Source organism: Phaethon lepturus, unplaced genomic scaffold (genome assembly GCF_000687285.1).
Source record: "Phaethon lepturus isolate BGI_N335 unplaced genomic scaffold, ASM68728v1 scaffold9, whole genome shotgun sequence".
Taxonomy (NCBI): domain Eukaryota; kingdom Metazoa; phylum Chordata; class Aves; order Phaethontiformes; family Phaethontidae; genus Phaethon; species Phaethon lepturus.
In genome coordinates this window covers 43,115-69,008 of record NW_010562525.1, presented here as the reverse complement: position 1 = coordinate 69,008, position 25,894 = coordinate 43,115, and the positions used below count along the sequence as shown (strand labels likewise).

At 38.1% G+C, this 25,894-nt stretch overlaps 1 protein-coding gene across 1 annotated transcript in view; it reads right to left on the bottom strand.

Annotated features, from left to right (window-relative positions):
* Window positions 1-2,700: 2,700 nt before the first annotated feature.
* TRAK1 (trafficking protein, kinesin binding 1) overlaps window positions 2,701-25,894 on the bottom strand; it is a 39,878-nt gene continuing 16,684 nt past the window's right edge. Inside the window, exons 2-13 of the mRNA XM_010294273.1 lie at window positions 25,762-25,838; window positions 22,118-22,234; window positions 18,130-18,230; window positions 17,206-17,314; window positions 15,453-15,531; window positions 14,906-15,036; window positions 14,298-14,372; window positions 12,966-13,103; window positions 11,246-11,322; window positions 9,019-9,255; window positions 7,721-8,037; window positions 2,701-3,155 (exon numbers count right to left, since the gene is read on the bottom strand). Of these exons, the coding sequence (XP_010292575.1) occupies window positions 2,701-3,155; window positions 7,721-8,037; window positions 9,019-9,255; window positions 11,246-11,322; window positions 12,966-13,103; window positions 14,298-14,372; window positions 14,906-15,036; window positions 15,453-15,531; window positions 17,206-17,314; window positions 18,130-18,230; window positions 22,118-22,234; window positions 25,762-25,838 (1,913 nt within the window). The remainder of the gene's footprint in view (window positions 3,156-7,720; window positions 8,038-9,018; window positions 9,256-11,245; window positions 11,323-12,965; window positions 13,104-14,297; window positions 14,373-14,905; window positions 15,037-15,452; window positions 15,532-17,205; window positions 17,315-18,129; window positions 18,231-22,117; window positions 22,235-25,761; window positions 25,839-25,894) is intronic.

Here is a 25,894-nt window from a genome sequence, read left to right as displayed (position 1 = left end):
TTTCCCTTTTTACTTCCACATCCTTTAGCAAGAGTTTATTCTGTATGTTGCTGCCTGGAATCTTCCCTGGAATCATGCAAGCAATGAGGTCATAACTTTGTGCCTGTGACAGTGCTCTAAGTAACCGCATGTCCATATACACCCTTACCTGCACTACTTTTCTTACAGAGAAATCTAGGAGAGGTAGGAGGAGTGCTGAAGAGGTTTTTTCAAGAGGAGCAATGGCAGTACAATATTTCAATACGAAATAAATTCATAAGCTAAGCACGCATCTCTGCTCCCAAAAGGTATTCTTCAGTGGGCAGACTGCGGATCCTAAGAAGCACTGCCACATTAGTAAGTGCCTACTCTGAAAACATCCACTATTATCTTCTCCTTGCACACCTGACCAATTGCTTTAACAAAAAGCAGATACAGCAGTGCCTTTGCTTCATTTGAGCAACGCAACCAATAATGATGTGGTAGCTCGTGGATGCTCCAAAATCCTAAGCAGCTGGATAAAGAATGGGAGATTAAAGTTTTCAGTGCATTTGTTCATTTTATACATCAAAGTTATTCACTTTGACCAATTTCTCTAGTTCTGTATTGTATTAAAATTACTCGGCAAACAATACAAGATGAAATAAGATTACTAGGACAATTTCATAGATTTTATCTACTTGGCCAATTTATAAGGTAGGGAATATGTTTAAAAACCTTGTCTGAGATAACTAGAGTTTTCTCAGGCAAAATCAGTAGTAACCAGGGAATAACTGGTTAATAACAGTGACCTGTATTCAAATTGTAGTGGAGAAAGAAAATGGAAGGAAATATTAGACTTTCTTGCCAGTTTGTAATCACAGCACAGGTCTACATTTATTTTTCTACTCCAAAGAAAGAACTCTTCCAAATCATTACCCACAGATGTTTTACTAATCTGTTCCTAAAAAACCCAAAGAACTAAACTATATCTATATCCTTGTCTATGTATAGTCCATGACAATAAGATTTCCAAATTTTCTATGTGTTCCTGTGCTGAATATTCTTAGAATTAGAAAATTATTTGCCCAAACCGTAACCCAAACAGCTTTTTTTGCACAGTTATTGTATCCCGAGAACTGCTTGTTCCCTTCCTCTCTGCAGCAACACATTTTAAAATGAATCTTATCTTTTCTTGAATCTTTTATTCCATAGACCCTAAAAAATGCCAGTTATTTCAGTCTTTGATGATTTCAGTCCATGTTTCCTAAAACTCCAGCTTTTCTTGCTGTTGTTATTCAGGCTCTTCAAAATGATAAAAAGCTCGGTAATATCCAAAGCTGTGCACAGCTCCTGCAGAGGCATTATTTATTTCCATATTAATATGAAAATTTGATATAATCATTATTCCATGGCAATAGATCTCAGACTAAAGACAACTTTTGCCAATGGAAAGGGAAGTTGAAGGGTTTGAATGTTCAAGTATTGGAACAGGCTGCCCAGGGAAGTGCTTGAGCCACCATCGCTGGAGATTTTTAAAAGACCTGTGGTTGTGGTGCTTAAGGACATGGTTTAGTGGTGGACTTGGAAGCATTACGTTAATAGTTGGACACAATGATCTTAAGGGTCTTTTCCAACCTAAATGATCTATGATTCTAAGTTTAATCTTAATACAACTGACTGCAAAAAAATAGCTTATATGCAACAGATGAAAGCAGTGAACTGCCATTTCAGTGAGATCTGAGGATACTCTGCACTTCACAAAAACAACAGAAATGTTACTGTCTAGCCCTGAGACACTCTAATCTTCCAAAGACCAGCCGAATAATAAGTTATGATTTACTCCAGAAAAAGGAGGGGAATCGAAGTGTCTTCATTTAAAGCAGTTATGTAAAATCAGGAAGTCTGAAGAAAAAGGAGTCCTGGTAGTTTTCTGATTCTGGACTAAATCTAATTCTTTACCAGTGGCAAATCTTAACAAAGACTAACACTCCTATGTAGCTTATTAAAACAACACAAAAACCACCAACAAAAAAGAAATCACACAAACTCAAAACACATGTATAGTCTGAGAACTTGTAACCTCGTGCAATAGTAGACTGCAAATGTCAGCTCAGAGTATCTAATAACTCATGCAGTACTGCATCACTTAAAAATGTTTAAGTCTTAATATGGTATAAATAGGAAGGATAGAATTTAATAGTGTGATGGGAGAGGGAATGAGGGAAATGTCATTATTCTCTGCATAAAAACATCCTCTTAATTCTTTATCTCAAAGGGAATTTAAAAATAGGCAACTGTATCTGAGGTAACCGAATTAAACTTGCAGAATTTCCTTGCTTGATTTTCAAGGCACTTCCATTTGTTTCAGCAAAGGTAACTTAGATGCGCTTTTTGTCACCATTTAGACTTTGGGTTTTTCCCAAAGTACAAAAATATAAAGCATGGCATCACCTCTTATGAACAGTCAGAAGAATACCTGCACTATAGGCATACAAAATATGTATCGGCTATACATCATATATACACTGAAAAGTGTGCACTAAATACACATACTAGTTGCATACATGCCACACAAAGGTTTGTGAACGAACCATTTCCTTTTAGCAGCCTTCTCTTATCAAAATAGAGTAAAATATTGACCATAGATGATGTTACTGAAAAAAAGTCAAATTAAAAGATTATTAAAGAAAGGATTTTTGAGCCAATGTTAGAATGGTTATGTTCTAACTACTGCACGCATTAACGTGCAGATGCTACACACAAAGCAACACTATGGATGCTGTTCTGGAGAGATGCGAGAATGGCCCAGTAATCAAAATCCTGTAAAGATGTCAGTTTTACTGGACTTAATGAGTTTCCCTCACCAGACCCCTCATCATCGTCAGTCGCGGGCTCCTGCATCTCCTCTGTGAAAGCCTGAGATTGGCGGGGGTTATTCTTGTTGTCTGAAACAGTCACTTGTGCTTGTGACCTCTCACCTGAGGTCTCTGTGTGCTGAACTGGCGTCGAGGTAGTTAGGCCCTTGTAAGAAATGTCACCTGTCTCATCTTCCTCATAGTCATTAAGGCAGTACACTTCATCCAGGTCCAGGTCCAGGGTCCTGAAGCCCTTAGTGACAACCCCAGGCCTCGGGTCCAGAATCCCACCCAGGTGAGGCTGAGCCAGCTGCTGCCAGTGGTGCAAAGTGGCAGAACCTTGAAAGGGAACAGAAAGACAACCAAAATAAATCAGTAATAAATTCAGGATCTAAAGGCAGAAAATCCCACTTTGTTTATCCAGAAGACCAAAGGTTTGGGAGCTCCCAAACCTTTAATACTTCCGGGTTTAATATTTCTAGGCTTTAATATTTCTAGGAAGACAAGCAACAAGGCAAAACTGCTTCACCTACTCTTCAGCATTTCCAGATAAATATGAAACAAACCGATCACATCAGCACTTAGAGAGGCAAAGCCTGGTGGCAAGATGTGGCATACTTGTGTACATGCACATCCCCTCCCCATCAATAGCCTTATCCCTGCTAAATTCATGGGATTAAGCAGCAGTAAAAAGAATTTATATTTAACAGTTGATCTGAGCACCATCACAGAAAGCTCCAAGAAGAACATATACCACATATTCCTGCAATAAGCTCACACTAAGAAAAGTGCTCGAAACATTCTAGAATTTACTACCAGAGGCTAACAGGAGGGCAGCAGTCACAGATTACACAGCAATTCCATCACTCTACCATACATTAGAAAGCCACATCAATTCCAGGCACCTATAAGCAGATAATACTTCTGACCCACACATTAAGTCTAAATAGTTGTATAGCCCCTACCTGAGCCCCTATGCTACGGGAAGTCAACTACTACATAACTAAATGCTACTGTACCTGTAGCTTTGTCCTTGGCAGAAAAATGTTTTGAGTGAGGAAAGAGGTACATTTTATAAATAAAAGCATTCAATATTCAGTGTTCAATAGGAGACAATGAATCAGAAACAGCAATGTATCATGTTAAATTGATATATACACTGAGATGGGCCCATGGAAATCAGGGGAGGATTTATCTGATTCCTCAAGTAGTGATTAAACACCAGTCAGAAGGCTCTATGTTTTCTTACATGTCCACCAATCACTACTGTGTTGTAACGTGTGACTTAAAACTATACATTCCAGGTCATATGACACAAACAGAACATCATTCACCTCTGCCAGCTCAAATCAAAGCATTTTTTGTTGTCTTGTTCCTGTCCCCTCTCACCAAAGCAGAACATTGACTCATTCAACAAGCTGATACAAATGTCTCACCAGTATTCAAAGACCAAGAATGTTCAATTTGTTCTACGGTATATGAAAAAATCTAAACCACTGTAATAACTAGGGAAGGGATGGCTCTTACACACATTATTTTGCATCTGACCAAAATCCCATGGAATGAGAAAATTTGTCATTTCTCAATAAGGACTCTGGATTACAGGAAGCTTATTGTAAATAGGAAGTGAAGAGGGGAAAATGTCGTTCTTTAGAATGACCGGGATCAGTGAGTAGCATTTTAATTACGCCTATCTCACTTTCTAAAATCTGTAATTTTCAGCTCAGAATAAATGGGTCTGCTAGATTAATTTGGATAATGACTCTATCTTTTCTTTTTAAATTTTTTTTTCTTTTATTTAAAGTAAGATTTGAGGGACTGCAGAGGATTGGCACCCTTGAGGCTCAAGATGTAGAAACCACTACAACCCCAAAATAAGTACCTCTAGGGAACAGACATCCCTATAACTTGTAGTTATTTCTGAATTGTCACAAAGGTCAAGTTTTTTGCTTCCATATAAAAGAAATATTCCTGAATGTGGAGAAGTGCCAAATATTGTCAAGCCTTAAGCAAGGATTAAAGCTTTGCTATATGACAATACCCTCAAAAATTAAAGAACAACAGAAATAAAAATTTCTTTCTGCACTGTAAGTATAAAATCCTACTGCTAATTAACTTCTACATGCAAGCTTCTGAAGATGTAATCTTTTTCCCCTTAAAGCTCATCAAAACTTATACTCAGAAAACCTCTGCAGAGTACAAGCATTTAATTGATAACATATAATATCTTTCCTATGGAAAGATATTTTGATATCTAAAGATATTCTTTATTTTTTTTCTAAAAATAATTTCCATATTCTAAAGATATATGGAAAAATATCTTTCCTATGGAAAGATATTCACCAGGGTATCTGCATTTTGAGCTTTAACATTTCTATGGACACTATATGTTATCAGTTTCTTTTGGAAATTGGAAATCAAAGTGGCCTAAGCTTCATCACAAGAAGGAGAATATCTGAGTTTAATCTTGGATTTCACAAAATGTGTGTAAGGGAGCTTTAACTTTGCCATAAAGAAAATTAACAAAAAAATTAACAAAAAATACAGAAAATTAACACAAATACAGAAAGCAATGCAACAGTTGTAAACATCCTTATGGTTATTAAATATAAAAAAAAGCAGAAGTCAAATGAACATGTGAATACAACACCTTGGCCTAAATTCAGTCCCAAGCTCCTACTAGACAGTTTTGTAAATTATGTTATCAGAAGAGGTTGGCATGAGAGAATTAGTGTGCAACAGTGGGACTGCCAAGCTGAAGCAAGAAGAAATGTAAGAGTGAAGTAAGCATGTGAGTAGAGTAAATGAAATTTGTTTTTCTATTCCCAATATCTGCATGATTGCATGTATACTATGGGGGTCAGAGAAAGCTTAGAAATTCATGATATGTTGATGCCACAATTGCAAGAAAGTGGGAGAAGACAAACGTTAAAGAAAAAATTCTAAGGTTCAAGTTTCCCTAGAAGACACAGGGAATGCTATTTCATTCTTATGGCACAAAAAGCTGCAGATGCAGTTTAAAAACAACCCAAAACAAAAACCCCACTAGACTGTAACTAAAGCAAGTCACATCAAGCAATCATGCTATTCAACTAAAAGAAAGTGTGGGTTGGTTTTGGTTTTTGGTGTGTGGGGGTTTTTTTTTGTTTTGGTTTGGTTTGTTTGTTTGGGGTTTTTTTTATTTGTTTTGGTTTGGTTTTTGTTTGGTTTTTAAGGTACAAAAGAAGATTAATTTCTTAGTGCTTCTGTCAGCCTATTTTACTGTGGGATTTAAAAGATTGCTTTAAAGGAGGAGAAGCCATTAATCTGACAATTATTATAGAACTGACTTTTTATTTCTTCCTTTTTACAGCATGAGCACCCTTAAGAAAACAGTAAAAAAACCAAAGGCACAACTACTGTAACAGTCTGCAGGTACAGCAGACTATTTTGTCCCAGTATTCTGAAAGTAATAAATAATAATAATTAAAAAATTCTCATGAAAAATACTTGGGGAAGAACCTAAGCTGAAATGAGGAACAGAATCATAAACATGTATTTAATAAAAGATAACAAACACTAAACTTATGAAACAGGCAGACACAAACATACTACAAATGAGATCTAAAAACAAACATGAGAAGTACTTCAAAAGGTGCAATAATTTTAAGAAAAAAATGATCCAGTGAGAACAATGAACAAAACCAGGAAAAAAAACCCAGACAGATAGAAAGATGGTAGAGACTTCAAGAGTTTATTGGAAGAAAAAAGCAGATATAATGGGATGGTGATAGAAATCTATTACAGTGGTAGCAACCAGTAAGTGAGACAAAGCTGGATCATCCCTTCCCTCATGTGGTACAAGAATTTTTACGACCATTTAAAAGCAGTCATGAAAACAAACTACTAAAATCTGCTAAACAGCATGGACTTGTGTGCTATGGCTATAGTTTCTATTGAATAGGTAAAGCACATCACTTTCTTCAGGACACAAGATGGGTTATTTTTGCTTCTGAATGTGTCATGCTAAATGCTCCTTAGAGATGAAATAAATTTGTTCTATAAAGGAACTTTTGCAATTAAAACACACACAGACAATGTAATGTAACACAAGAGTTCTGTTAAAGGAAAAGAGAGACAGAAACCAAAGATGAATTATGTAACTAGCATATCTGTGAAGTATTATCAGAAAACAGCTTCATTTTGTTTCAAACCTGAAGGGATTTACTCAACTTCCAGCAACAACCTGAAGTGATTGAAGAAAACCAGGCAGACTATACTATATGTGCTCTGTCAGCTTTGTTAGACAGACTACAGAAATGCACTTTGAAGTAAAGCCCTATCCCTGACTACCATCTACCTGTATCTTGCCTTTTTCTGGGACAATATGTGGAGGAAATTGGACTTTAAAATACCAAGCTAGTATTTCACACACGATACCCAAAGCCACAGAGACTCATGTGTGGCCACTCAACCAACCAACTAAAGTCCAGAGGTCATTTTTAATAACAAAAATAGTCTTATTGGACCAACTGGACTATCTGAAGTCGGCAGAGGTCTTTCCAGACACTTATTTGCAGAACTGAGATTTGATGAACTAATACTCTTGCTACTTACAGGTACTCAACCACCTTCCTTTAAGCATGAAACAGCAACATTGAGATTTAGGTCAGATATAAAGCTGCACTGCTGATGCATGTGTGGCCCGTGACATTTATTTTACTGCCTTGGCTGGAATAGTTTCCTAACATTAAGGCTTGGGGAAAACTGTAGTAGCTAGAAGATTTCAAACCAACAGCGTGGATTACTGTCTCTAAAGTAAAAAGAATATGTATTGCAAAGATTTCCTGCTTTCTGGTGATGGATAAGAGACCACAAAGAGTCACTAAGAAGAACAGATAAAGGCCGAGGCCCTTTGTTATCACCTTCTAGTGGTTTCACAATCTGAAGCTTTTCTGGCAGGTAGGAGCGACTGCTGATAGACATTCCTGAATACCCAGTGAATTCTGAAAATCTGGAGTGAGTTCCCAACGACATGATGCTCTCTGTGGGAGTAACAGAACCACTGTTGAGTTCACCCTTTTCTGCCAGTTCCCGCAACTTCCTTTCCTGCTCTTCTTCGAAGAACTTCCGCTCTGAGAGGTAATTCTCCCGCCTGAGGGACAGCCTACGAAGGGCAGTCTCGAGGTCACTGGAGCCTGGAGTCCCCGGAGTTCCAGGCTTCTTCATCCTGTCTTCATTTCTAAAATATAACAGAGGACACATGGCGGGGGGGAAGGAGGAGGGCAGGGAGGGAAGAGGGGAGAAAAAAAAAAAAAGGAGAGGCAGGGAGAAAAAATTTTTAGAGATGCTTGAAACTTCCACATGACTGTTTTGAGACATTCACCAATACCTTTAAATTACTATGTCTGGGAACAACTTGCTACTCATCCAGAGAGCTCAAAGGCAAACACCAGTATTTTCTTTCTCTTTCATACTAAAACTGTTTTGAATCCTAGTTCCTGCCTGGAAACTCCTAGATGGAAAATCTGCATGTTACTTAAGAGCTTCCCCCTACGAAGAGATGACAGATGTCTACTTGTTGTGTGTCTCTTACAGTTATATAAAGTCAAGTAAGCAGGCCATATCTTACAAGGCCAACGCTGCAAGAATACCATAATGAGTCACAAGAATATATTATGCTTACAAATATTAATTGTTTTGAGATATTAAATCGTTTTTACTAGGAAGTAGACACAGCATAGTGTGGAGCTGTACTGGGGGAAGAGACAAGTAGCTAGAAGAGCCAAGTTCTGATTGGTTTCGTTCACAAGTTTTCATATTAGGTAACCCCCCCCCCCCACACACACTTTATTTGTTTTTAGGATCAAAAGAGTTAGCTGTAGCTGCAACTTAGATCAGAACTTCCTGGCATTAATGTAAAATGTTGAAAATGTAAGTGGTGACCCACAGCTCCAAAGACAAAGGGTAGTTTTACATTATCTGGTGATGCTGCATCTGAGAACACATGTGAGTTGCAGACACTGATACACAGTACTATCAAAAAGCCTCCTTTTTTTCAATAAACTCAAGAGCTCAAGAACTACAAGCACAAAATAAAGTAACTTTTGAAGATGTATTTCACTCTGTTAACTGCACAATCTAAGACAAAAATAGGAAAATAGAAACATTTTGCCTTTATGTCAAACAAAGCAAAAGCAAAGTCCAGTGCTACAGTACTGACCCATTGTCAGAGGATTCTGTCTCTAAGATGATGCTATTGGTCTTGTTGTCTATCATAATGTTAGAGATGTCTCCCCCATAGAAACTGGAACGTGGAGTGCTGACACAACTAGAAATGACTGAGTTCATAGCAGAAGACTGGTTAGAGCCTGGGATATTCATTGGCGACGGAGTCATGGATCTCTGCTTGACAACTTGGTTAACATTTCTCACCGTCTCGAAGACCCGCTTCTGATGACTGGTAAGACATACACACAGTTAATAATCAAACAGTGCCTTCTTACCTTAAGAAGAAACAGAGAAACAGGTAACAGCTCATTAACAACTCTTCCTATTCCCAGCTCCACCAACCACCTTGTCTTTATAGTTTCTGTAAAGCAGTATCCATACATGCTACAGTCTGGCCATTACATTCAATCCATCAACATAATATTTCCATCATCCTAGAATATTTTAGACAGAACATTTGAGAATTATGCACACGGACCCTCTCAAATATTAATAAAAATTAAGCGAAAGAACATTTCAGTACATGAGCTAAATATGCCTTAAAGCCATTGTGTGGAAATGAGTTTAAAAACCAAAATTGATCTCCATTCAATTCTTCACTATGAACTGGCTAATCCATTTTAAAAAAGAATTTGAATTTACTCAAGCAAGTCTTGTATCTTGTCTTTTTGAAACCAATTTCCAACTCCCTTAAATAGCATTTAAAAAAAAAAGAAAAAAAAGAGAAATATAATGGACCAAGAGTCTAGAGAGAGGCTGTTATGGTTGGAAACCTGATTTTTGACCTACTTCTACAGCTCATTCTTTATCACCATTGTCCTGATATCATAACAAACATCGTACATCTGTCAAGATTAAGATCAGATGGCACTTCAGCAGAAATCTTGGCAAAATCAACTTGCCCTACATCATGCTACAGAAGTGCCATTGCCACTTCGTTTTACAGTTCAGCAATGGCTGAACACAAGAACAGCACATCCCTTCCAGCTTAAATGTAACACCGCCAGGGTATAACAACAGTATGCCTTATGCTATTTAATGTCATTCAAATTTCTTTCCTTCTGTCCACAGGTGCTCAACAGTTGCAATCTTTGTGTATAGGCTCCAAGTCTATAGCTGTATATCTTTAAGAGGCTGAATCTAAGAGCATCTATCAACAAACGATCCCACAGAGGTTACAGCTACCACTGCTGAGCAAATAAATAAAACCAAGCCAAAAGCCATGAAACCAAAAAAAAGGTATCCTTCCTTGGTATATGCACAGCAATATAAAAGACATGCTAAAGAAGTTAAACTATCCTTAAGTTATGTTACTCTCTGTAAGGATGAAAGGATTCTATAGGGTTTGAGCATGCTCACATCTTTCTGATCTTACATTTTTCTAAACACTTCACTCTGTCAAAGCCTTATTTACAACTCTTGGCTCATGCTCAGAGAAGGTTTAAGTATGTGTCAAGCTTTCTGTAAGTATATTTAGAAGGTTCCTGCAAAGCGGCTACTGTACCTTCCCTGACTGTCCTTTCTTTGCAAACTCTAACAGACCCACTAAATAGGATTAACTTGTTTCAAATTAACCAGTCCATGCTTTGTACAAGTAGGTGAGATAAACCTATTGGAGTATACATGCAACTGGCGTCAGTAAGGCCATTTCTGCTAAGCTGTATCTATCTATAGCTTTTGGACTGTCACAAATACTTAACTTGTTTCAAACCACTCTGGTTTAATTCAAGAGAACTTTAGCACAGGCGTAACAGGCATCACACTAAGTACCCAAACACTCTGAATCCCTTTCTGCACTGATATTCTCCCTGTAAAAACTGGATTAGATAAATAATTACTTGGTAACGTCTGTTATAAAACCTGAAAAGAAGCTGAGGAACTGAACTCATCCCCTAATCATTAACTGAAGAAACCTAGCATAGTAACACACAAGAAAACAAACCTTTTCTCATTCTCAGCAGTCAAAAATTAGGACAAAAAGTTTGTAAGACAAGGCAAAACCTATATACATAGAAGTGTTTTCTTTTGGTAGCTTTAGCAGAAAATATAACTACCCCAACAACCAGACAGTTTATTTTCCTTTCTATCATTCACACTCTACCAGAAATGTTTCTTTCTAAATCCCTCGCCCAGCTATTTCCTGTCTTCCCTTTCTCATCAAATAATAATTAACGTGAGATATGATCAATCAATTAGGAACCAATTCTTTTCAGTCGTACGCCAAGTCAGGAGAGTCGGGTTCATCTAAATGCAGTTCTTTCCTCATTGACCCTTCTATCTCTGCTGCCAAAGAATCCTGTTAAAAATAAGAAAAAAAGAAAACCAAATATCATAGTATTAATAATTGCAAAAAATAATGACTTATATAAAATAAGTAATAACGAATAAGATGTCATTCTAGAAAGAAGAAAAGTTTAAAAATGAAAGTTGACTGGAAAGTTGAAAGATGAATGAATATATCTAAATCACTGACAAATTATGGCGTAGCTATATACTGCTACAGACCTTACCATCTGAAGACATGTAACGTGTCAAAAAGTCTAAAAAAACCCCATCACAGCCAACAACAAAATTCAGATGCCTCAACTTTCCAGACTAAATTTCCTACTCAGTAACACCCACCTTTCATGTATAAAGTTTTGCTTAATTTGTTTTCATTTAAAATAAACAGAAAACACTCTTCTTCACACCCACCCACAAAAGAGACATGGTTCGTGGCATAAAGCATTACATACTTCCCCCATAGGGTTAAAGATGACAGGCTATCAATTTTCCACTGCTGGTAAGTTTTACTGTCTAAATTTAGTTAAGTGCAGGGTTTAAGTGTCAAACATTTACAAATCTAAAAGATCTTTGGTTGCATGATTCAACAGTCGAAAATCATGTTTATACAAAACAGATAAAACTATCTCAGCACAAGCATACTTTTTGCAGCTTTCAACTACATTTGTGCAAGTACAACTTGTATTATTAAATGTCTGTACTTTAAATTGGCCTGTGCTCAGTCTCAGAAGGGAACACAAAAAGGCAAGCTAAGACTTCGCTGACAATTTACTTCTCATGAGCACAAATATAATGTGTTCTTCCTCAGCAGTTAAGATGAGATGTAGCTAAAGAGGAGGGCCACATTCTGCTGCTTAATTACATTAACTCAGAAGAAACTTCACTGATATCACTGCCCTCAGAAGTAATGAAATTATTCTAGAGATACACAGGCAAGCAGAACCAAGCATTGAACTTACCTAGACATTCTTATCCACCCTTTTTTTCCTCATTTGGTTGAGGGTACTGCATATTCCCTATGCTTTAAATGTACACAATATCATAATCAAATGAAACTAAAATGAAGTTGATAACACCAGTGACACTGCCATAATTGATGTTGCCATAATATTTCTTAGCAACAAATATTTTTTTAACGAACCACTGAATTTTCAGCGACCCCAAAACAAGAATATATGTGCAACCTATTCAAGTACTGAAGGACTAGAATATATGTCATAACTGACTATAGAAGGATGCCATGTCCAGAAACCATTAGTTATGTTATCAGGAAGTTACATTTCCAAGGATGCTGAAGAAAAACAGGAAGCTCCTACTGAAAATCAGCCATCATAGCAGAGATGCATAACAAAGATGTATAGAAACGTGTAACAAGCTATTAATCCTACCCAAGATACACAGCATAAGCACAGCCAGCTGCAGGTTGTATATAATACTGCAGTAAAAACAAGTGACTGCACAGCACCACTGTTTCAGAACCAGGTAAGCAAAATTGATCACTCGGGTATCCTTTAACATTATAAAAAATACACATTTCACCTATACTTATGTCTAGCCTAGCATCCTATCCCTGAAGTTATAACTGAGATGGAAATACATTTCCTTTAGTTGGTTGTTTTCTGGTGTGTACCGGTGTTTTTTCTTAAATCTGCTTACCATGGGGAAGAGACCGAGAGAGTGGTACCGACGTGATATGGCATTTGGCATAGTCTTGTTCCTAAGGTTTTTCAGCTCTTCTTGAGCCTCATGAAGCATTTCCATGCACTCCGCATACTTGTCTTCCAGCTCTCGCAACTGTAACATACAGAAAACAGTCCAAAATGTTATGGGCTGCACTATCATCACAAAAAGCCTGCAAATTCTTTTAACACTGGTAAAGGATAATGTGTGTCAGAAAGAATATTCCACTTTAAAGGAAGGGAAATCCCAACGAGTGAATATCATTGAAAATCATTAATAACATGGATTAGTAATGGGAAGGCAGCAGGGGAGGGGCATGATGCAAGAACAAACTGCTTCCTCCATTTTCTACCCTACGTGTCTACATAAAGTCCCTGTCAAGGAGAAGATATAGAGCTAGAAGTACCTTTAGTCTGATCAGGTATACTGCCTAATTACTACCATGATGATCACAGTGGCAAACAGCATGGAAAATGGACAACACATTTCAGTGTTCCAAAGGACGTAGGAATCTTAAAAACAAGACTTGCATACATACATGAATATACATAAAACCACCAACAGCCTAAGACCATGCCTGATTTTTAGCTTGACTTTCTCAGGAAGCACATCTTAGGTAACCACTCTGTCTGCAGACTTCTCTGTACCCTTATCATTTTTGAGTCCACCAGCCACTTCAACCAAGTTTGGCAAAGGGGCTGTGAAATTCAGGTGAAATTTTTAAGATGGGCAGAAGTCTGAAATACCACATTCCTACAAGTTTCATGAAAATATGCTACTTGACTTAGAAACAGAGATCCTGTTAATGTCTTTCCTAAGAAAGGGATGGAGAAGCATGAGCTCAATCTTTGTGGAGCACCACAGATACAAAAGGCCGATCATCAGGAGAAGCTTCTGTGGGCATTCCCACCTTCAACCCCAAGTCGTCCAAGTACAAGACACATCCTAAGGGGATCAAGCTTTATTCATTCTATTTTGTCCATTTTGTTCATGTGAACATAGCAGCCAGAAGACAGCTAGCAATCCTGGACAGGCTTTAGTTTATTGACTGAACAAATACAGTGCAAATGAGCTCTTTCATGTTAGCTCACTATTCAAAATAGGCTTAAACTACCAGCCTAGAGAAGACAACCTGTAAAGGGGTTCTTATATAGCCTGTGAGCCTCAGTTTTTCAAACCTTGTGCCAGTTGAAGGTAGAGAGAACAGGAAGGAAAAGGTTTTGAATTCTGGCAGGAACACATATGTTCCTTCATATACATAGGCAAAATTATTTAATTTTTCTGATCCAGCTCAGGTTATGTACTCACCTCTGCTGTGAGCTGTCTCTGGGCATCTTTAGCTGCTCCCAAATGCTGGGCGAGTTCCTCATTTTCAACTGCACACTAAAATATGCCAAAAAATGACAGAAATACTATGATGTTTTGTCCTGTGATGATGTCTGTATCATATACTATAGGCGAGTAGAAAAATTCTAACTTTTCTCAAGACCCTCGCTGCAGTAATATTAGGCCACACATGGTAGCTTAAAAACATTTAAAATGTTAACACAAGAACACCCAGCATCAAGCTGTGCCCCGCTAAATGACCCTCCAAGACCCTAAAATGAATGAGTTTGTTCCCACTGAAATACTTGCGCTGACATTCTTGTCTTACCGAAGTCATTAAGTTCAGTGCAGAATTTGACATCTGATATTTAAAATAAATTTAACTTTTGTATTTGATATGTCAGATATGCATCTTTTAAGAAATTTATGCTTTCTAGTCAAGTATGCTAGATATTAAACACCAAACAAGGTCACCCAGATAAGGAGGGTGGAAAATTGCCTTTAGGCTCTAGTATGCAAAGAATTGTAACTTGTCCTCCAGCTACAATAGTAGTAAATGACAACAGTAGTCTTGCAACTGGATTCCTTACAGCTTTTGCCTTTTTCTGCAGATCGACTATCTGAGAGAGAAGATGGGTGATTTCTTCTTGCTGCCGAGCAGCATCTTCGGTTTTCTTTGCTAACTCTTCGGAAATATTGGCAATCTGGATGTTTGCATCCCCTTTAAGATAAGCAATTACAATTAACATCACCAACCCAAAAGCTGAAAAGTAAGTAGAAAGATGTTCTTTTGGAACATCACTTGATTCAGCAGAATGCTGCCCCAATACACAGCACGGTATTTTTGAAAAACAACAGTAGGACCCCGAAACAGGAAAACACAAAGTGCTCATGCTGCAAAGGAGATTGTACTTTCCTTTAACACTAATATTTCCAATGCAAAACTATTCTGCAACTGAGAAAGATTTAGCTTACAGTCAGAATTTTCTGCTGTGAAATTTCAGCCAGAAATTTTCTCCTCACAACCATTTATATAAAGGAAACTAAGTACCACAGAAAAACATGACTGACTGACTTTTTTTTTTTTTAACACACTGAACTATCTCAAATGAGAAGTGAAAAGAAACAGGGACATACTTAGCTCTTTTACACAATCATTGACAAGCTGTTGTTCTTTCTCTTCGTAAGTGATTGTTTCAGTCTTCAGCTGACAGGCCTATTTAAGAAATCCACATCAAATATGCTACATTAGCACATTTGTACTTTGCCAGTCTGTTGCTGCATTTCCATCTGCTTCAGAAAGACAAGCTTTTTCCAATCACTCCTCCAAGATGACAGTGAGAAACTATAGTTTTTGCCTGCCTTCCCTCATGTTCTGGAAAACGAGGCCAGGTGAACATTCAGCAGACACATTACTGTATGGAGAAACTTGCATCATTACCCCCATATCTCCACTAGATGTCACCTGCGTGTTTTGCACTAAAAATAAAAAAAGGCCCCAAACATACAAGAGACTAGAATGCAGAGCTTGATCTGGTCACCTTAACAAAGCTAGGCATCATCAAAAACTAATTAAATGCTTGGTTTAAGTAACAATTAAACATTCAAGTATCTTAAAAAAACATTCAAACAGTATTTGGAAAGTTGTGGGATATATGGTTACAGTGCCAGAAAAAACCTTAGTGCTACCTCCTTCCCTGCTTTGTCTTTTCCGCTCTGATTCTAGGAGTGCAAAGAGGAACGTGGCTACACCCAGCTAGTTCCGTCTGGCATAACCTCGGTGGGTCTGTAATCTATTCCCAGCGCTGGAGGCATGCACAGACACCCACAGACTGCATTTGTGGAGAACTGTGTAGCTCAGCGGTTCAAGATTTGGCTCCATCCTGTGCCTTGCTGGCACAGACTGAATCTCCCTGGAAGGGATGCCAGTGCTATGTGAGGTTCTCCTATCAGCTCCTGACACAATGGCGCTCTCAGTTCTAACCCTACCTTCATTATTCTCAAACCATCTACTGCTCATCTTCCTTGCACAACTTTTCAATGAAATATACAGCATTCTCCATTACGTGGTGTTTTGTCCAAAGATGCGATACTACCTATTTGCAATGGGCCCTGCATTTGCCGCAGAAAATGGTAACAATATTCTGTTTTCATACATTCATTCTTCAAAAGTATTTCTTCTGCTATTCTCTGCTACATGTTTGCAAAATGGTAACATGCTCCCAGAGTTTAAAAGTTGCATTGAAAATATAAAATTACTCATAGGATATTCAATTATGAAGTGAGAGACAGGGAACAGTAAATAAACTTTTTAAAACCGTGTCACCTGTGAAACAAAATATTGTGAGAAATAAGAGGCAAGAAAAATGTATTCACCTGCAAATATTAACAGCCTGACTTGAAACACAAATTGAAAATATTTTAATGCAAATATAGGCTAGCAATTTTTATTCTGACAAACGTTGAATTTGTACCAGAGAGACCATGACAGCCTACAAACTTCAGATCTGCAGCTAAAGTCACCCATATCTACCAAGTCAACCCTTTAAGATCCATTTCAAAGAGCAGTGCTGGACTCCAAAACGTGTCCATGCCCCCGCACATTCTTTTGGCAAGGAAACCGCTTCGCATGTAGCTTCCATGTTTCAGCCTTTCCTTCATTTAGAAGGATAAAGAATGGTGATTAAACAACTAAAAAGAGATCTGTCTCACGTCGAATTATATACTTCAGAGTATGTAATAGACTCTTAATATATAATTATATAATAATTCATATATAATGATGTATAATATAGACTCTCTCAACTTTTAATACACGCTCCTCAATACTTGTCTTCTGGCATTTAAATGAACAACTGTATTAAGCAAAACACAAAGGGAGCAATTTCACCTCAGATCTAAGTACAACATTCTCCTCTTCAAGGTCCTTGAGTTTCTTTTGAAGAGAATCCAAATGAAAGTAGTTCTGCACAGAGGAGGAAGATTCATTCCTCTTCAGCCTTGTAATGAAAAAACAGTTTTTAACTCGTTTTTACCTGTATTATGGCCGATCTCACAGAAGAACAGACTGAACAGAGGTCTCAAAACCAGCCAGAGCCACATGAAATACAGCTTATATATGCCAGGATGTTTGGGCAGCAATATATTTGCAGTGATTTTTAAAAGATAACGTTTTATTTATTATTCCACACATTCCCTGTGGAAGAGTTATTCAGCCAAGACTATGAGAAAGCAAGCCATCTTACTACAGGGAGCAACCCAATAGCTTCCTGATTAATGCTGCACATGCTTCACCAGAAGGCAGCAATAACTCTGCAAGCAAGGGCAGACAACCCCTCAGAGCCTACGATGCTGTTCAGCCAGCTAATTGCCTGGAACCCATGCTATAAGCCATGCTTTATTTCCTTCCCTCTGTTTGGAATTTTTCCATAGTGTCTTCAGGTCCTTCAAGCACAAAGGTCACACATGTAGCACGTTCTAGCACAGCGTGCAAAGGTATATGGTGTAGTGGGGTACTGTAAGTGGGACCTATGTCTGCCTCATCACCACTGTGATCTAGTTCCTGTGAAAGTTACAGCACTACCTCAGCAGCCTCCCTATGCACTCTCCCCTTCTGAACTCTTGTTGGCATCTGGATAGCCAGCTGATCCAATGCAAATCCCTCCAGCTGGTGCTATACACCACATTCAGAGTCCCTTTTACAGTTCCAGGCGATACAGGGATCACTTTACTACTTTTCAAAGTTACTAAATTGTCTAAACTACCCATGCTTAGTACCATATGAAGGTTCAACATTGTAGATCTGTTAACTTACGGGGTGGAACAGACAGACTCCGGCTCACTTTCTTCAGCAGCACTCGTATAGAACTGGAGCAGCTCATCTTTCATGGAGAGCTCATGCCGCAGCTGAGAAACCTGCGCAAATAAAGAGCTTGCAGATCAGCAAGTTTATTTTCTAGGCACATTCTTAGGTAAACCCACTACAAATTAGCTAGTTAGTCATCCTCCAAGCATCATCTTCAGACGATCAAATCAAGGAGGCCAAGACTGGAACAGACCAGAACCAGCTCCTTAATTTCTTAGAAACAAGGAACAGTGTATCTTTTAAAATAAGCCATTAAATGTTCTTTTTCGGAATTTCAAAAATGCCATTATCCACTGCTATTAGACACGTCTCTCACCTTCTTTAAGATGAGCAATCCTGATTCACTATTGCATTAGTCTAGATTCACATCCACAGAAATTGATACATTGCAATGATACTGCAAGAAATTAATCTGTCACAATCGAGCCAAACATCACTTTTACCCATTTTATGTGATGACTATCACTTTCTGGCTTGGCTACAGACCTTGAGACCTCAGATACAGATATTTCTTCCTCTCCAAGAGATTTTAGATAAAATTACTATAAAGCTTGCGTAGTAAGGTTACATTTGGGACTCAACTGCCTGTTCAGCTGCAGACTACCACCACACAGCTGCAGGCTACCATTCTGAGGTTGCTGCAACAGTGGAGGCCGCAGTCAGCTTCTGAGTGTAGTTTGGGCTTTTGATGACTCCAAAACATAAGCCTAGTAAAGTAGTATGCAGGAGTCCCATGCTTAGTATATACATGTATCAAAAAGGAACTAAACATCAAAATTGGGTGGTTAAGATACTCTGTAACTGTGAGCTCCACAAACTTAATCTTGGTTAATTTACATTGCAATTCTCCAATAAAACGGTTAAAAGCCCAATTATACACAGTAGCACTTAAACCACAGCTGCAATTTAAGACCCCAGTGGCAAGAGATTAATTTTTATTTGCCTTGCATAGCTATAAATAGCTTAACTGATCAGACAGATCTGTTCCCTTCCACTTGCACTGCAAGACTTGGCCCTCGGTTTTCCAATGCACAAGTTGCAAAGCACATTTGTTTTTATTAGATTTCTGCTTTCTGTATTGGAGACATACTTATATTTGTAGTTATTACTGGCAAAAAAACCCTAGACAATATCAATAAAATAGATTTAAGCTGCATTTTCATCAAACAAAAAGCAGGCTCAATGCAATAAAGCATTTAAACTGTGCAGAATTTTAAGCAAACAAGGTTACTAAGACTATTCTGTGTAATCAGATGTGCTAAGGCAGCAAGTCCTTCTGAGACATGGGTTCTAAAATGCAAGGGGGAAAAAAAAGCCAAACCAACCACATTTTAGAAAACCATGAAACAAAATCCATGCATGAATTTTGGGAGGTTCACTTTCACCATTTCAGGAAGAGCTAAAAAGCTGAGCCAAAAATAACAATTTACTTCCCTCAGCACATTATGGCTCAGTCTCTTTAAGTAGCAAGGATTAAGACACTGTCAGTGAGTGGGCACTACTAGATCATCACCAGCCTTTGCTCTACTTTTTTCTCTATGAATTAAAGACATTGAGGATACTATTTTTACTGCCATTTCCAAGCACTGCAATTGTCCAAAGGAGGGTGAACAGCCAGAAAGGGTGACCTTTTAATGGAACAGGACCAGAAGCAATGGGCACAAACTGAAACACTGGAGGTTCCTCGTGACCATCAGGTATGACTTTTTTTTTGTTGTGAGGGTGACTGAGCACTGTGACAGGCAATTTTTACAGAATCTGAAAGGTACCAGTACAATTCTTTTCTTTTATGCCTTGCCCATAGCAACAGTTGTCTTAGTTACTCTTCTGTTCAAATACTGAAAATGCAGCATTAATGCAAGATCTGAAACCTACTAAAGAAAGATTTTCAACATACAAAAATGTCGTGACTTTAAAGCCTGATGAGCTCTGCCTCAGAAGCATCAATTTTTCAAGGAGCCAAAATGACAGTGTGAAAGATGGGTGTTGATAGAACACACGGCCCAACATATCAAGCCACCTAGGAACAAGCTTATTTCTGGTGGCACTTTTCCTAATGCTGCTCCTGAGTCCCTTTAAAGAAAAACAGACCTGGGCAGAGGCAGCTCATCCTTGTCTCCCACTTTCCTCAATCAAATCTTCCATTCTAGGTGTATGGTATGAATACATTGCCCTGCCCAGTTAGTATGCACAAGCCTAGAAAATGCCCTATCACCTAATGCACAAATAAATTGGTCTGCCACATGATGGGACTTGGGCAGCAAGCAACAGCACTCCTCTGGGACAGAAGAGATTTAGTTTTCCTTGCCAAAAAGGGTAGGCCACATCAAAGGATATTACTTCTGTGTGTGCGCTCCACCACCATTTATTGCAGAACTGGGATCCCTCCATCCATGCTTTATTCATCATCCCATCTCTGATATAATTCAACACGCCACATCCCTGAGCATTTTTATTAGCAGCCTTTTTAAATGTTTTTAATCCACTGTGGTCCACTGTTTTCCTGCTCGCCTGAAAACTGTGAGATATATCTCTCTCTCTTGCCCAAAGTCACATATGGATGAGATTCACAAACCAAGGTCATTGTCCCAGAATAGGAGAAGCAACATTTGCCTCCAGCTCAGTAAGTCACCAGAGTTTAGTGACACCTGCAGTATATAGAAACAGCTCTTTTAAAGCATCCTGTACAGTTGCATCCACGATATATCCATCAAGAATCTGCCAGTACCTATCGCATCCAACTCCCCATTCTGAGAAATACAGTAAGAAATAGCAACCACATAAATATTTGGTTAAAAGCTCAATGATACGTGGAAGACATAAGGTGTTACTTGAAACAATGTTAAGTTTTCAGGTATGTTCTATAGATCACACCAATTCAGAAACACATGCTCCATCATGTTATATTGTAAACACGTTCAAATGTCTAAGACATTATTACTGCAAACTCGGACAAATGTATGTACTGCAGCAGGCTACCAACCCATGCTTTCAGCAGATTCTATCACAGTTCCCTGGCAAGAGATACAGCAAAATCAAAAGTAGCTGTAGGATCTTAGCAATCTAGATAGCAGGTAGCAAGTCTCGGCCGACAACCATCTGCTTCCCAGCACAACCCAATGCTTCCCAGCATTGACAAGTTCATACATACAGAGCATACTGAATAGCGATTACCAACCACTAAAATATATCCTGACCCACCTGAGCAATGGAAGCTTAACACAATTCTAGACAGTTGGCCCAGCTTGGAAAAGGAAGAATGCACATGACTGCAGCGAGCATGCACTGCTGAAATTTCCATAAATAGTAAAAGTGATTTACTTTATATGCAATATTTATATTCAGTTTCAGAAGCAAAGGGAAGCACTCCCAGCATTCAAATGCTATGTTCTAAGAGCCAAAATTCAACTCAGGTATGAATAGAAAAGCATTTTGTGAAAAAGCAGTTAAACATCAGTTGGCAAGGAAGAAACAAGTGAGGACTGAGAGCGATTCAGGGGTGAAACAAGAAAAAGAAAGAGCTGCACAAAAAGGGAGGTAGAAGGGAAAGGGTGGTTAGCGAGACAATCAAAACAGAAGGGAATTACACATAAACCAGAGGAACAAAGACAAAACCGGTAGAAGAAAACAGTGGGTATAATGACTCAAAAAGAGCAGCTGGTTTCAGAGGAAAACGAAATCTGAGGCAGGGCAAAATTCAATGTCTTGAGGGTTTTTTTTCCCTGCAAGTCACCTGATTTGAGCCAACGGGTCCAACTACCTCCTTGGTCACATTTCTAAAAGTGTACATGCTATAAAAATGGGTGACCAAACTGTTGCAACAAAGATTGACCTGCTATGGACAGATGTCCAAGAAAAATTAAATAGGGACAAGGTGAAGCTAGGAGGCTATTCTCCCCATCATTGCAGATACAGCACTCTGGCATAAAAATCTTACCTCTTCCCTGATGTGTTCTACTTGCTCCTCCAGGAACTCATTTCTTTCTGTCAGTGATTTATTCTTCTTTAACAACGACTGGCCAATCCGAGCAGCTAATTCTAAGTCCCGTTCTTTCTGTGAAGCATTAAGAGGAGAAAGTTAATTTCAACTTTTTTATTCACCAAAGGATCAGAGGGAGGTAGCCTCTGATTGCAAAATTGTCATGAAAGGGAAGGAACAAGTACTTCAACAATAAAAAGACTTTTTCCTTCTGTGAGGGTTTGTTTGGTTGATTTTTTTTTTTTTGGCTAATTTTCATTTTCTATTCCTGCTTATGTTACACCCACATTATTCAGAAAAGATTGACCCATATAGAGTTACTGAGCCACACATATGAAAGCACAGCTTCAAAATTTTATATAGAACAAGGTATATGAAGCCAGATCTGATTCTCTATTTACAACTTTGTTTGTTAAACTACTGAGGGAAACAATTCCATCACCTTGTTATACCATCTGCAGAATGCAATCACAGAGCTTTAAAGGTTCCATTTGGAAGAATTTTAAAGCAGCACAGGGAAAATAACAAAGAACTCCGGCATTTCCAGGCATCCTTCAGTTTCTACTTGCTCCACCTTGAAATGAAAGGCAGTAAGCTGTGCAGAAGCAGAAGCCAACTCCACCACAATGAATGTTCAGCTCCTATCTTTGTGTATGTACATCCATCAGAGCTTTCATATAAAACCAAGTCCTATCTCTCTCCTTTTTGCAGACGCTCAAATCTACATTATGTGGTTATTCTCATACCATACTTGCCTCCTTCTTCACCCCCCCGCCATGTGCACAGAATTGGAAATAACTGGTCTAGACAGTTCACCACACATACCAATAAAAACTAGAAGCTTAATCCGTTGATGACATGTACCTATGTGTGGCACAGCTTCTGCAAAACTGAGACATGGAGTTGTAATCTGCCTGGAACAGGATAATAAACTGCCTAAAACCTTGCACCATTTCAAAGCATTTCTATTTATAGTTTTCTTAATTGATTACTAGATCTTTACTATAGTAGGAAAATGGAGCTAAGGTTAGCTCCCCACTTACTTTTGAGGCAGTTTTCTTTGTCACTGAAAAATACTGTTTGGGGCTTACTTACCACCCCCAACAGCCATCCAGGTTTTATTACTAAAAGCTGCCTTGTGTCATATATACATTTATGACAAAGCCTATGAAACCTACAGCTACTGATCACCTGGATTTGAAGTCAATGAATTTGAATGAGGAAGCTTTCATAGTGAGAAAAAAAAAGGAAGTTAACATAATAATCAGTAAATAAAGAGACAGGTTATTGATCACTGCTGTATCTACAAATAGCATTTTCCAAATGGTTTCTAAAGGTCAGGCTTATATTTGCATTGAAAGCTATTGGCATTATCTAGCCATAAAATCTTTACATAATCTTACGTACAATCTTTCAGAACAATAGGTCACACAGTTATCCAAAAAACCTCTGGTTTACGTATCGAGCCAACTTATTGTTCAGTATTTGGCTCTCTTCATAAATACGAAGTGGAAAAAATATATTGCTGCAGCTTCGACTCTACAGCGGAAAATGTATCTAGCAGCAAGGTTTCTAATCTCAGAGTTGAGGAATGTCCAGGCTCTTTAATTAACCTCCCTAGACTTCCTACACAATTTTCAGCAATTCAGCTCTAAATCTCAGTTTGGGGTCAGACCTCTTACTCAGTGATAAGCAATTGATTTATTACAGCAATATGTAAGAAAATAATGAATCCAGACACATTTACACTATTATTAGAAAGGTGTGAGAAAGCAGGTTCAGAGAGGAATCTTCTATTCTTACAACATACTCAAGCAGGCCTGGTGTCACTCCCTTTGCTTAGTTTCTGGGCAACAGGCACATATTTTAAAAATATCTGCATGCATGTTGTTTTAAAATCTTCTCTCCTGTGTCCTCTGTCGTGTCCCCCCTGTTCCCCAGGCTGTACCTTTCACCCTGCCAACTTCATAATACATTCATTTGAAGCTTGACAACAAGGAGGACAGACAAGGCGTAGGTTTTGGGGTTGTTTTTCGCTTTTGTGTGTGAAGGTAGCAGAAGTAGTTACACGTTAACTTCTACAAGCAGAAGTTATCTCTCGAGATAGCCATCACTTGGAGAACAGAGAAAGAAGCTGTAAATGCATGCCTGCCTAGGAATAGAGTGATTCAATCAGAAGTGATCACCAAATAAAACAAAAAAGCTCACTGAAAGCAAGGTTCACCTATTACATGTTCCCGTTTTCCCTTTGCTATCATCCAGACAGGAAAGTACACCAGAAGCTTTAAAACACTGGCTTAGCAAGTCCTTCTAGCATTGCTCTCCTGAGTATGATTTCTGGATCTATAGACATTTGGTTACATGGACTCAGGGGAAGAAACAGTTTGGCAGAATGCTGCATCATTACTAGATGGAGCCATGGAAACAAATGCAAGTAAATCTCAGCCAAGCAAGACAGAGGGAACAAGACACAAACAGGTAAGAGACTGTTACTACAAGTTAATGCATTATTCCAGGACAAGTCTTTTAGGTAAAGTATCAGTTTTAACTGATCTTTCATAGAAAGTTGTTTAAAAGAGTTCAGTGCAAAGCACAAAATGCAGGACTTTGATCAGATGTATCACGCATAGGTGGGAGATGTGAGCATTCCCATGTTTGTTTCCTTGCAGAATTAGAGGAAGAACAGACCACTCAATGTATCTTGGCTAGACAGACCTCATTTTTGACATTGCTATTCCAATAACTAAGCAAATAAATATGAAGGATTAAACACTCAGCCACAAGCTAATACAATTGTAACAGTTTTTACCTGAAGAATTCTTCATAAACATTATTTGGAAAATTGTTACTAAAGTTTACAGCAGAAAAGCAGCTAATTTCAGTCAAACAATTTATCATTATATTTATTGAATGTAAGTATCATAGCTTGATGATTGCTTTTTGCCATTTCTTGAATGCCAAGGATTACAGTAATAACAATTTACATAATAATAGTATTAAAGAAAAAAAACACCAAACCAACCAAATAAATATAAGGCGAAGAAGAAAAGGCTTGGAGACAAATGGAGCATTAGATATTTTCTAATTTTGTGTCTACGTACTTCTCTGGAAAGACATTGCCTGAGTTAATAACTACAGATAGAAGACTATTTGTGAACTTCATTTTTTTTTATTTTAAAAGAGAATAAATCGATCAATATTGTGGTTTAGCCCCAGCCAGCAATTAAGCACCACACAGCCAGTGTTTTTGAAACCAGGACAATCAATAATGATACTATTAGCTTTACATGTACTATAAAAATGTGTTATTTTAACATTATTTCCCCCCACTTCCTAATTTATTGTGGCAAATATTTGGCTAAGAGCAAATTAGAAAGTCTCAACTGAAAAATAAGCACAATAATGAATTCATGTGACTGAGGTAAACAAATGACCTCTACTTGTATTTACCTTACCAATGAGAGAAATTGTCAATACACTCAGAGCACTTATTCCTCCTCATCTGAGGGCAGTCTACCAACAGTCTTTAGTAGTGGTACCATATAATTTCTTTACTACTTTCTCATACTGTGTATGCATCCTTAAAGAGATGTAATACTTGCCTCTTCAAGAAGACGTGTAACAGCATCTATGTCATTGTATGTTTTAGTCATCTGGCCCACTCTTTCAGCACATAAAACTGCAAGGAAATAAATTAAAACATGAATCATATTGGCAATACTACTGGGGGAAAAT